The sequence below is a fragment of the Dipodomys spectabilis genome, unplaced genomic scaffold (assembly GCF_019054845.1).
Source record: "Dipodomys spectabilis isolate Male_0828 unplaced genomic scaffold, ASM1905484v1 ptg000125l, whole genome shotgun sequence".
NCBI lineage: Eukaryota > Metazoa > Chordata > Mammalia > Rodentia > Heteromyidae > Dipodomys > Dipodomys spectabilis.
Window position 1 is genome coordinate 5,628,225 of NW_024870802.1, and position 13,995 is coordinate 5,642,219.

Sequence of the window (13,995 nt, forward strand, 5' to 3'; positions counted from 1 at the left end):
CTGGCAGTAGGCCTGTCAGGACTTTGTCATGCCTGAGCACTGCTTCTTGTGTCCTAGACTCCTCAGCAGTATCGTACACCTCGCTTCTGACGACAAGATCCCCACGTGCCACATTCCTCATGTGAGCCCTTCCTTGAATAACTGCTAGACTTAGGCCCCTTAAGCCTGAGGTTCTGCTTGATCTTGCCATCAGCCCACAGGAAGCGGAGGAAACGCTGCTCTTGAGGCGTGGCCTGTGGCTGGGGCTCCTCCATATCCTACATGAATCCTACCTGGCTTCTGCAGTCCAACTTTCTTGTTGCACTTTCCTCCTTGGGACTTGTGCTTCCCCCTCTCCATAGACCACTTTCCTGGACTGCTTTCTCTGGACTTCCACATTCTCCGGGTTCCATGCTTGGTTTACTTGAGCCCTGTACTAACCCGCTAACCTCTTCAGCTCAGGCGGTTCCCCAACACCTGACTTTGCTCAGTGAGTGGGAAGAATTCCAGAGCTTGCCCCACCCAGCTTGCCCTGCTCTGCTGTTAACCTAGCCATACTCATCCTGGCTTTGGCAAGTATACGTGCAAGGACTCTTGCTCAATATTAATCTGAAAGGTCAAAGTGGACTTAGAACCCAATGCACAATGCTTTCTTATACATAATGCTAAAGTATAAAGCTACTTGAGGTATTTTAAAGCAATATATTTTGAAAGGAATATATTTTAAACTAAAACAGCCTCAAAGGTTTACCCATAGGAAAAATCCACATGCAATAGGGGCTTCACCCCTCCCTAAAACCCCACTCCCCCCAGTAGAGAATAGTTGGGATGCACTGTTGGGTGTCTTAGCCTCAGATGACCTTCACTGCAGTTGAAACTATTGAAGCCAGCCCTTCCAAAATAGAAACCACGTAGGAAGTAATGTTTAACCTTACTTGTTAGTCTAGTAAACACCTTTGGAAGAGTTCTCCTGTGCTTGCCAACGAGTTGTCTGCATCCACATGTTCTCTTATAAAACTGGGGCGGCCATCTATTCTGAAGTCAAAGTCTAGCATGCCAGTCACACGGCAGTCCCCCCTCCCCTGCATTACTCAACAGGAAAAGGGTGAGTTATTGCGTGCAACAACTACTTCCTCCATAGCTCCTGCTTGGTGAGAACCTTCAGAAACGATTGCTGTAGGAAAAAAGTAGTTCAGATCCTTACCAACTAGAAAGGAAAATGCTCCTATTTCAACTAAGAATGCTTGACTGGCAGGTCACGAATAGGGCCTGGCAGTACTGTAGCTCCAGGCTGGGGACTGTCACTACTTTTTTTTCTTTCTTTCTTAAAGCCAGAAAAGATAATTAAGAGTACCCAAGGGAAATCCTCAGAGCCTACCTCTTAACTCCTGTATTTTATAACATATCCCCTCCTCATTTCCATCCCCATCTGTCAGGGTATCTGTTACAAGTGCTTTGGGAAATGTGGGATTTTTTTTTCTTAAAAATTTCACATTAACGGGGCTGGGACGGTGGCCCAGTGGTAGAGTGCTTGCCCCTCATGCATGAGGCCCTGGGTTTGATCCTCAGCACCACATAAACAGAAAAGGCCGGAAATGGCACAAGTGGTAGAGAGCCTTGAGCTGAAGAGCTCAAGGACAGTGCCCAGGCATAGAGTTCAAGCCCCAAGACAAAAAAAAAAAAAAAAAAAATCACGTTATCAAGCTGAGGGACACTGGTCCAAGAAATTCAACTGTTAACACTCCAAAGTGTATGTATGTATTTTAAATTTCCATATGACTCACATATTTACTGGCTTTATTGGCCTTTTGAGGGGCAGAGTTTAATGATGCCATTTCAAAAACCATTTTAACAAATCATAGAATGATTTCATTGAAATTTAGTATTCACCAGCATATATCCAGTTCAATAACTAGAACCAACACTGATTTTAAGGCATAGTATTCTGCCTAGTGACATTTCATTATTTGGGACTAAAAAGAAGGGATTTTCCTACCACTATGAGCAAAGTCAAGGCTGGCTCTGAAGAATGCAAAATCTAGGAAGAAAACCTAGAAGCAAAAACTGTCTTAATTACCTTTACTGCAGCTTCAGTATTAAGACTTATTCAGAAATTATATAGGCCTTAAAAATAATTGTGGATAACTGGGCCTTGTTGCTCACGCCTGTAATCCTAGCTACTCAGGAGGCTGAGATCTGAGGAACTCGGTTCAAAGCTAGCTCCAGCTCCAGCAGGAAAAGCCATAAAACTCTTTATCTCCATTAAACCACCAGAAAACCAGAAGTGGTACTGTTGCTCAAGTGGTAGAGTGCTCGCCTTGAGCTGAAGAGCTGAGGGAGAGCGCCCAGGCCCAGAGTTCAAGCCCTATGACCAACAACAACAACAAAAAAAGTGGATGGTACACACACACACACACACACACACACACACACACACACACACACACAAAATCTATTTTCCTGCCAGGTACAAGATTTCCTTTTTGGAACTAGAATACCAAAATGTGCCACTTTGTCATTTAAAAATTTTGTTACAAGAGTACAGAAATCACCATCATGATTAACTTGAGAGAATATTCAAAAGACTCTTATGGAAAGTCTAACAATTATTAAAAATAACATTGTCTTATTCTTGCAATGAGTTTCTCTTCTATCTTCTCATTGTAAAGTTCAAAGTGTTCATTTGCAGGAAAACTAATATTTAGAAAACTGTGTATTTACTTATTCCTAGGGTTCTGATATAGTGGATTTTCAAGAGAAACAATAGTACAATAGAAAAGTGTATGATGCTTGAATTCTGGCTCAGCTCCAACTGACTGTTGGTCAAGTCATCCTTTCTGAAAGATTCTTTACAAGTGGGAACAAGATAACTTTGCTGTAAGGACCAAATAAAATAATTTAGTATCTAAATGGGTGCCAATGGCTCATAGTTTAATCTTATCTACTTGGGAGGCTAAGAATGGAGTATCACAGGAAAGTTTTCAAGATCCCTTCTCAATCCTAGGTATAGGGCTGCATACCTGACATCCTAGGGTATTTGGGAGGCTGAGAATACAGGGATCAGGGTTCCAGGCCAACCAAGTCCTTGAGACCCTATCTTCAAGGCACTCTGGATGCAGTAGCATACAATGAAAATGTAGCTCCTGCCTAGCAAGTGCAAGGCCCCACGATCAAACCCCAGTAATGAAGAACAAATCAATGACATTCAACTGTCAACTTTAGACTGTACCTAACAATGGGTAATCAGAATAAAGCTCTAAATCCAAACTCTGATATTCTGAAGTTCCCTCAATTAACTAAAATTAAACTGCATCCACTATTGCCCCCTAATGGTCATTTCTTAGAAATGAAACCCTTTTGGTAAATGTTTATAATTTTTTTCTACTTGAAGTTACTCCAAACTTATTCTTGTTCTGCTTATTCTAGCCTATACATTTGGTTTTTCTCCAAGAACAACTACTCTGATTACATTCATTTAAAAAAGGTAGCTCCAGTCAATTTTTAACTTTAAAACTACTTGTATGACTGGACAGGTGAAATGGCTGCCTTTTCAGGCTTTAAAAACTTCCCTTTGAATGTCTCCCTTGCTTCTAATATGGGAAGTCAAAAAGACAAAGAGCTTCTTCTGTCTCATAAGCAAGGGCACAAATACCTTGCTCTCCAGATGCATGGTACAGTCAAGAGCTGGTTCTCCAACCAAAAAGACTTTTTGTCACCATAGCTTATCATGGCTTCTCAACTTCTTCATGTGATTTGTTGGGGGAAATTCTTTCAAATCAGCCAATGCTTTATCCCAGATATACTCATATGAAAATGTCAGTTCACCATGGCTAGATAAACTCAGGGAATTGCTTCTGCCTAAAGTTAACCACCCTCTCTCCTCCCAAAAACCCCAAACCATATACTGGAACCATACCAAGACTAGTATAGATTGGTACTAGTAATTTTGAATCTATGGGAAGAACACCAGCACTTCCCTTTCCAGCTTCTATAAACTTTAGTTGCATCATTTACAAAATGGGGACACTCTGTTGGGATGATGGGGATGCCAAATGAGTAATATATGAGAGTACTTAGGTGAGAAGTATTTAGCATAATCTCTGCTACAGAAACCATCAAAAAAGATTGTCATTACCAACTAGTTCCTTAGTCAAAAAGAAGTCAAGGAGGCCTTTTATTACCACTCTCAGACATGAAACTTCTGTGGACTCAAGTCTATCAGTTTCTGAAACCACAATTTAAGTCTATCAGTTTCTGAAACCACAATTTTCAGTGTGTTCTTTCTCCAGAGGTACTTTGGCAGTCATTCAGGTGATATTTGTATTGTGAAATGGGACCCACTAGAACCACAAAGAGGAGAAAAATCCACAGTGAGGAGACTAAGCAACAAATGAAATGTCTTCCATGTTCTGGTTCTTTCACAAAAATGGTCCCAACAGTCTAAGAAATGAATACAAGTACTGGAAGCACATTGGATTGTTAGTCTCTCATGCCCTCTAGTGGCTAAAAGACATTTCATAAAATTCCAGTTTATACACACACACACACACACACACACACACATACACACACACACACACACACACACATACCACCTCTGAGTTAAAAAAATTAACCACATTGCTTTTATGTGTTTTCAGCCTATGTTTAAAAAAGGGGAGCCAGTGTTAAAAGAAATAGATGCTGTCATAATTTTGTACATTTAGTTCTATTTCCTGTTGAATGACAATACTGATCTATAAAGAAAAAGGTAACAGCAGCTACTTTTCAAGCTATATTAACTCTCAAGTGAGAAACTGAGGAAAAGGGTCATTGTTGCTTTAGAGAACTGGATTTTCACATGAGCATCTTTCTGACACAACAATTTTTTTTCAACCACAGGCTTATTTACAAGCCAAGGTAACAATGAATGGTGCCCAAAACTATGAATCTATTCTTCTCTGCCCAGGTCCTTTATTTCTGTAATAGGTAACTTTAGTTGACTAACCAGAACCCTCAATTAACACGATTTCCTTCTCTTGTACTCTAACAATCTATTTTTAGGACAAAATGAAAAAAATCACAAGAAATTATTCATGTGAGGGAGTTAGTTTGAAAATTCCCTGACTTATTTTAAGCATAAACAATAGAATATAAATTGCATTCACACCATGACAATCAATGTATAGAAAATACATAAATAATCAGGCAAGAGTTAAAAGAGAATGAAATACTTGAAATGTTAATGTGGTGGAATGGTGAACGGTTTCTGATTCTATTATAATTTGTATTACTAAACTGAAACTTAATGAGGGGACAATATAAAAACTCAGTTCATGGGCTGGGAAGGTGGCTCAGTGGTAGAGTGCTTGCTTTGCATGCTTAAGGCCCTGGGTTCGATTCCTCAGCACCACATAAGCAAAAAGAAAAAAGCAGGAAGTGGCACTGTGACTCAAGTGGTAGACCGCTAGCCTTGAGCTGAAGAGCTGAGGGACAGCGCCCAGGCCCAGAGTTCAGGCCCATGACTGGACCCCCCGCCCCCCAAAACAAAACAAAACAAAACAAAAAAAACCTCAGTTCAATATCTTCATCGGAAGCTCATACCCTATCAAGACAAAAATAGTTCTATTAGAAAGCATTTCTTCCAGTATGAACTGAACAAGAAAAGTTTCATTACACACCTATATATTCTATATGTTAATGATTAAAATTTTAAAAATATGATTTTAACTTGAGAACACATTTATAAAAATATCCCTTGTTTAGTACATTAATCTTACTCATGTATAAGATGTACATTTCATCTAGTTGAGATATAAAACAAAGCATAGGCTAAGGAACCTCTCCAAAATGGAAACTATCAGATACCAATTTCGTATATTTAAAATACTGTTTATTTGTGATTTAACATTAATTAGCATAACATCTAAGAGCAATATCTGATAACATTTATACATTTCTTTTTCCACAGGACACAAAGGTTCATTGGCTCATTCATTATGCCAAAGCAAGTAAATAGAGGCATTAGCAAAAGGTGCAATAGTTTACTGTTGCATTTAAAAAATATTTATGCACATTGCATTCATTTAAGATATATATATATTTTAAAAGTTATGGAAAAGCATAGTTCACAGGTTACTGTTTCTTCATACATTGTAATACAACATAAATGATGTACAATACAAAGCAATCCTCAAATACACAGTTAAGCAACTGAAAGTTTCCACTAAGAGAATAAAACACAGATTGCAGTAGTTAGTGAGATCTAGACCGACGTTTCCAGGATCTGTTTCAACTCTGCATCATATGTACACAGTCAAACAGACCCAGCCTGGAATACACTACAATTAATGTAAGTTTTGCATGCCAACTCACTGTCCAGAACACTTTGGATTTACCCACTGACCATTTCGGATCATCGATTTTACATTGATTTATGACATCACTTGGGAAAAGGGAAAATAACTATTTTAAGTCTAGGTTTAAATTTGTATTTACATTAGGAAAAAAGTTAAAAGAAAAAGAAAACTTCATAAGAATCAAGAAGTGGTAGTTTTCTCACTTGGTGGGATTGACATTCTGATTTTTTTTTTTTAGTGCTGACTTGTAAAAATACACAAATAGAAGGAGGTGACCCTCTTGAAACTCAAATAACAACTAAAGCACTAGTTTTGGCAGATAAGCAGGATTTTAGAAATCTGGGATGTGCTTTCAGTAAGTCACACTACATATCCTATTGTATCAAACTAGAATTCTTCTCACATCTCATCTTTTGTTGCCTTAATTACTCTCTTTCCCTTTCATTCTTTTCCTTTTCATTATGAGATGTTCTTCATTCATTAGCAATACTAAGAGAAAAATACATTGTAAGGTCCAAATATTAAGCTAGATATGCCCTTTTGATACTAAATCCCTGGATTCTTGAATTCTATTGAAGTATGCTCAGTACCAAGCAGCGTCAAATATGCTCTACTCTTTAATGATTGGCTAATATGCACATAACACTTTTATACTGAATGGTATACAAACATCTCAACATACAAAAGTTGTTTTTGCCAGAGTTAAACTAAATAACCTATGTTATGTGTACAAAATCCCCTCTTTGAAAAATAAGGGGCTTTCTAAACTAATTAAAAAAGGAAGTTCTCAAAAATTATAGTTTATTAAATGACTTTTCTTGGCAAATAAAGTTAATTCAGGTGAGGGAATTTTATACTATGAATAAAATTCCAAACGAATCTTTTCTTAAAACTTTTTAAAAAATTATGTGCCAGTGTACACTAATGCTATAGATTCTTGACTTAAATGCTTTTAAAGCATTCTGTTAATAACCCATTAAAACAATGGGGACCCACGGGATACAGTCAAAAATCATGGTAAAAAATTATAATCTGATTACCAAGTGAAGCAGGTGTTGAGAAATAATAATTCTCAGTTGTTCATTGGCAATTTCTTTCCAGCAGTTATTATGGAGAAGGCCTGAAGTAATTCAGACAGATATCTGTTAGTGGTGAACTATATTATACTTTATGAGGATAGAGCTAACTAAAACTAGAAAATGCTTTAAAATTCAAAGCCATTTTGGAAATATAAAAAGAGATGAATTTGAAAGTTTTTTTCATGTTTTTCTTTTAGTAAAACCTCTTTCCAGTTCTTGAAGTCCAGTTTGCTACATACCCCAAATCTGATCTACCACTGTATATTAATGATCAACTTAAATGTTGTATTTAAATGTGCAATGTCACATTGTAAAATAATAATTACAAAAAAACTTTAGGCTTCAACTTTCTCCTTTTTTTTGTTCTTTTTCAGAAAAGAAGGAGTGCGGAATTTCTTCTTTTTCTTGGATGGTGATTTTGATGGTGAACCATCGGGTGACAGAACTTCCTCAATCTTCTCTGGTGACTTAATGGTAATTTCGATGTTCTCTATGGTCGTGCTTGTAGTTAATCTACTCACTCGCTTAGCAAGCTCATCGTCAACATCATGTAGGTCATCCTTGCCGTTTACTACCATGACAGGTACATCCATGGAGATGAAGCTCTTGGAAAACAGCTCATGGTTTTCTACAAAAGGGGAGGTATTTTTTTTTTTGGAGGGGGGGGGTGGTTATTTTACTTGGTTAACGTTTTTTGCTAATTTTAAAAACAAAAAGGTTTATTAGCAATGTACTAAGGCATTGCTTTTATTCTAATGAAATCATTATTTCAATAAACTGAATCTATCAGCATGAAGCTACCTTTCTTAAATGATATCAAGGAGAAGAAAACAAAGTTTCTATGTCTAAAAGTCAAGGCTAGATAATTCTGGTTTGATGGTATGACAGTTTCATTGTAAACCAAGTCACTATAAGTAAGAAAAGATAATATATACTTTTGTTTCGTTTTGGGCTCATTTGACAATCAAAACTGAAAACAATTTCATGCTCCTGATTGAAATATGCATGTCATAACCCATTAATTTTAATTCCACAAATTCTTATGAACTATAGAATATGCATTGTACTCATAACTGTCAGGTTGAATTTCAACCTCTTCGTACAACTAATTAAATACTAATTTTAAAGAACTATTGGTTGATGAAATCCAGATTAAAGTAAATCTATACATGTTGAGCAAAAGTAGCACCACATTAATAAAATGTAAAATTACTAAAAGGTTTAGTAAAATCCATGGTATGCTTACTGTGAGCAATCATTTAGTGTCTTATATAAATACAAATAATGGGGCAGGCTCTCAAAAACACTGAACTTGACAAAAATTTCATTGAATACCTTCAAATTTTTCAGGGGCATTTTGCGGTGACTGAGTTTGAGAATGAATTTGTGAAACAGATGAAGCGTCATCTGAGAGTAATTCCTGCTCAGCGTCTGTAGGATAAGAGTTTAGTTATAAGCCATGCAAAACAAAGAAGCATGAGATTTCAGGGAGGTTAGTGAATATATCAAATGACTATATACAGAGATGATAAATTCCTCAGCTAGGATCTGAGCATGCTAATAATTATTACATAGACCAATAATTATACATCAAAAGGAGATTAGTGTATTAAGACTCTGGCTGTTAACAGTCATTATATACATACAGGGTTAAAAAGGAAACACAGCTGTTGGCAGTCCAGGCAAATTCTTTGTGTGTATTTAGCTAGTGTTAGGAAACCAAAATCGACTGAGCAATCCAACAAAGAGAATTCTGAAGCCTCATCAATGCTGCCATATTAACAAGGCAGAATGGTTCGCTAAAGTTTTGAAAATACCAAATTAATAACTGCTGTTAGAGCAATATTAGTGAGTTAATTCAGGAGGTCAGTAAACATAAAAAGAAACTACTTAAAATTATATAAAAAAGAAGATAGTTCTAGAATACAATATTTGTTTTACCTGGCATCATTAGGCTTACAAAAAGTAAAAATAAAAAGGGACATTTAACAAAACACCAAGTAACACAGAAAACTTCCTAATTATGTCAGAAAAGTTCAATAAGCAACTCAGAACATTTAGTGTAAGTACATTAATTTGTTAAGATGACTTGTTTTTGTGACAAAGGCACTAACACATGGATAAAAATTCTTTTTTGGTCAGTGGTGGGGCTTGAACTCTGGGCCTGGGCGCTGTCCCTCAGCTCTTCAGCTCAAGGCAAGCGCTCTACCACTTGAGCCACAATGCCACTTCTGGTTTCTGGAGTCTCACAGACTTTCCTGCCTGGGCTGGTTTTGAATCGTGATCCTCAGATCTCAGCCTCCTGAGTAGCTAGGATTACAGGTGTGAGCCACTGGCACCCAGCATGGATAAAAGTTCTTTAATGGCTTCTGCTTTATTTTGTGTAAAAATTCTAACTGTATGTTGCAGATGAACTAAAGCAGAAGCTCGCACCTTCTTTTAGGGTCTCTAAAGCCATTCATTTCCACATGTATATCATATACAATTCATCTATATTTTTCAGGTGATTCATGGACTGTCTGAAACGTATTCAAAGTTTCCAATTAGTATCCAATTAGCAAGGACATTTTATTAACAAGACGGTTTAAAAAAATTCAGCATCTTGTTAAATAGCCTACTCTGGTCTTGAATTTGTGATTGTCTTGCCAGGTGCAGGGGTTACAAATATGTGCCACTAAGTCTAGTTCTTTATGAACAATCCTTAACTAAAATACTAATAAACTACTTATTAAGAGTTCCAAAGTCATAACAACTCAACTGCATTAGAATGCACATGCTTAAGAAAAGTCAAATCAAAATTCTGAAAGTTTGTTTTAAATGTTGACTTTGAAATGAACATACTGGTTGGTACCTGAAGATACAAGGGATGAAGATTTTTTTTTTCATGTTAAAATCACACTTGTGAATCCATGACAATTTCAAAATAACATGTCTGGAAGAAGCTACATATCATGAAATGTTTAAATCTATTAGTACATATGTATCTAGTTTGGCTAGTACTTCTTTGCTCATCTGGACCTCCCTCCCTCCCTCCCCCCCCCCCCTTTTCTGTCTTGTTGTGGGGCTTGAACTCAGGGCCTGGGTGCTATCCGTGAGTTTTTTACATTCAAGGCTAGCACTCTACTACTTTGAGCCACATCTCCACTTCCGTTTTCTGGTGGTTAACTGGAGATAAGTCTCATGAACTTTTCTGCCTGGCCTGGCTTTGAGTTGCTAGGATTACAGGCATGAACTACCAGCACCTGGTTTAGGGTTTTCATTTTAGAAATAGCCAGCATTTAAACTGCTTTTTGAATTTTTCTCTCCCTGTTATGTGGTAGCTCTTTGCATTTCAGCCTGACTTGCATTTGGTGATGAAATAGAACAAGTATAAAAAGGTAGTTTAAAACTCATGAATGCCAAAAAAACAAACAAACAAAAAAAAAAAAAACCTCATGAATGCCTTTTATCATCCAACTTGAGGTGTTCTAATGTGGTTATCCCAGAGTTAATCTAATAATTAACTAACCTTCCAGACCTTGCTGTTTCCTTTCGATTGTCTTCTTATATTCTTCAAGTTCTCCTTCTGTGAGATGACTGAATGGGTTAGGAGGAGCTGGTGGGCCATGATCATCATCTTCAAAGTGCATAGTCTTACAAAGAAAAAACTAGATTCATTATCCAGTTTTCTACCCATTTGCCCATCCATGCATCCATTCATCCATGCAAATACAGATACAGAGAAACATATATATATATATATATATATATATATATATATATGTTTACATGTTTACATGTTTGTGACTCCCTACTTCAAAGCAATTATAAGAAATGACAAAACAACATTCTTTGTTTAAATACTCAGATTTAACACTCTTGGAATCTACAGATCCAATGAATTAAAATTGCTAATTTCTCTATAAAGATGAATATGAAGATTTTATTATTTTCTGTGGTACTGTGAATCCCAGGGCCTTCTATTCAATAAGTGATCTACATTCCCAGTCTATTAACTTTTTTGTTGGTGGTGGTGGTGGTAGAGCTTGAACTCAGAGCCTGGGAACTGTTTCTGACTCTTTTTTGCTCAAGGCTAGTGATCTACCACTTTGAGCCACAGCTCCACTTCTGGTTTTCTGGTGGTTAATTGGAGGTAAGTCACATGGACTTTCGGGCCTGGCCTGGCTTTGAACCATGATCCTCAGATCTCAGTCTCCTAAGTAGTTAGGAGTATAGGTGTGAGCCAACCAGTGTGTAGCTGTTTATAACTTTAAAAAAGTAAGATAAGCTCTAATAAACTTCACATAAGAAATATATTGAAAAACCAAGAACTGCTTCACTTCACCAACCTTTGTAAGACTTAGAAACAAATCAAAACTGCATTAAAAGAACATCTTTAAATTCATTTTGAAAATAAAATAGAAAATATATTAATGAGACTTTGTTATACTTGGTAGATAGAATTTATGTTCTATCTACCTTTTTGTGAGTGTGTGTCAGTCATGGGGCCTGAACTCTGGGCCTGGGGGTTGTCCCTCAGCTCTTCAGCTCAAGGAGAGAGCTGTATCACTTCAGCCACTGCACCACTTCATTTTTTTCTGCTTATGTGGTGCTGAGGAATCGAACCAGGGCCTCATGCAAGGCAAGCACTCTACCACTAAGCCACCTTCCCAGCCCAGAATTTATGTATTTTTTATCCTTCCCCAAACTCCACTTAAATGATAATAAAGAAACACAAATTTTTATCAGCATAAATCAATTGTATAAAATGATGGTTGTGAATGACACTTTTGTGCATGCATATAACACATTTTCCTAATAGTTCCTGTCTACTTTAATTTTTCATGATCTTACATTCTTCCTTATATGGGAAGGTTTATTTCACTTAACATTATAAATGATCTTCATGAAGTTCCATCTATTCTCATAGTATCATTTTTTTTCCCCAGTCCTGGGCTCTGTCCCTGAGCTTCTTTGCTCAAGGCTAGTGCTCTATCACTGAGTCACAGCACTACTTCCAGCTTTTTCTGAGTAGTTTAATGGAGATAAATGTCACATGGACTTTCCTGCCAAGGCTGGCTTCGAACTGTGATGTTCCAATCTCAGCCTCCTGAGTAGCTAGGATTACAGGTGTGAGCCACCAGTGCCCCGCATTTTCATTTTTATACCACATATTCTTCATTTATTTATTTACTTATTTAGGGGGACCTAATCTGATCTTATGACTTGGCTATAAAGAAAAGTGCTGTAATAAACATGGACATGCTGGGATCTCAATTAGTAGCTTTGTAGAAAGAGCGAAACTGTTTCTTTTCTATTTTTTATAAAATAGTTTGAGGAATTATTGAGGTACTGAGGTATTATTCTTCTTTAAATATCTTATACAATTCAGCAGTGAATCTACCCAGTATGTTTTCTTTGATGGCAGTTTATCACTACTTTTGACTTGTTGTATATTGTTGTCTTCTTGATTCAATTTTGATAGATCATATGTATCTAGAAATTTATCCATTTCCCCCAAGATTTTAATTTATTGGAATATGATTTTTCAACATATTGTTCAATGATCTGAATTTCATTGGTATCTACTGTATTATTCCCTTTTTATCTTTTACTAATTTGGGTCTTTGCTCTCTTTTAGTTTTGTTAAGGGTTTGTTGATCTTACTTCCAAAGAACAATTCTTTATTTTACTGATCATATCTATATAAATATATTAGTATAATATATATATGTGTGTAGGTCCAGTCATGGGGTCTGAACTCTGGGCCTGGGCACTGTCCCTCAGCAATTCAGCTCAAGGCTAGCGTGCTACCACTTGAGCCATAGCATCACTTCCGGTTTTTTCTTTTTCTGCTTATGTGGTGCTGAGGAATCGAACCCAGGGCCTCATGCATGCAAGGCAAGCGCTCTACCACTGAGCCACCTTCCCAGCCCATATATTAGTTTTAATTACAGCTTTTACCTTCCTTCTACTAGTTTTAGGGCTGGTTTTTTATTTTTCTGTAACTTTGAGATAGATCATTATTTAATCTCTCTCCCCTCTTTCTCTTTTTCCTGAAGTACTAGGGGTTGAAGCCATAGATTGGCACATAGTATCTGATTATTTTTTCAGTGTAGGAACGTAGATTATAAACTTTCCTCTTAGAAATACAGTCAGGCAGGGTGCCCATGGCTCACGCCTGTAATTCTAGCTACTCAGGAGGCTGAGATCTGAGGTTCATGGTTCATAGCCAGCCTGGGCAGGAAAATCTGTGAGACTCTTATCTCCAATAAACCACCAGAAAACTGGAAGTGGCACTGTGGCTCAAGTAGTAGAATGCTAGCCTTGAGCCGAAGAGCTGAGGGAGAGAGCTCAGGCCCAGAGATAAGATCCATGACCAAAAAAGAGAGAAATACTTAACAGTCAGAAGACAAGAGTATAATACACTTCATATTTCACGGGAAAATTATTTCCACACACCCACAAATTTTTTTTTTTTGGTTCAGTTGTGGATCTCTGGGCCTGGGAACTGTCCCTGCATTCTTCAGCTCAAGGTAAGCGCTCTACCACTTGAGCCACAGCGTCACTTCTGGTTTTTGGTGGTTAATTGGAGATTGCCCAGGCTGGCTTTGAACTGC

At 37.2% G+C, this 13,995-nt stretch overlaps 1 protein-coding gene across 5 annotated transcripts in view; it reads right to left on the bottom strand.

The window, feature by feature from the left end:
- Positions 1 to 5,834: 5,834 nt before the first annotated feature.
- Add3 (adducin 3) overlaps positions 5,835 to 13,995 on the bottom strand; it is an 88,681-nt gene continuing 80,520 nt past the window's right edge. For 4 of the 5 annotated variants that reach the window (XM_042689675.1, XM_042689678.1, XM_042689677.1 and 1 more), the window contains exons 13-15: positions 10,905 to 11,028; positions 8,732 to 8,827; positions 5,835 to 8,024 (exon numbers count right to left, since the gene is read on the bottom strand). In XM_042689675.1, coding sequence (XP_042545609.1) covers positions 7,732 to 8,024; positions 8,732 to 8,827; positions 10,905 to 11,028 — 513 coding nt within the window. In that variant the 3' untranslated portion in view covers positions 5,835 to 7,731. The remainder of the gene's footprint in view (positions 8,025 to 8,731; positions 8,828 to 10,904; positions 11,029 to 13,995) is intronic. The other variant, XM_042689680.1, reaches the window with a different exon arrangement.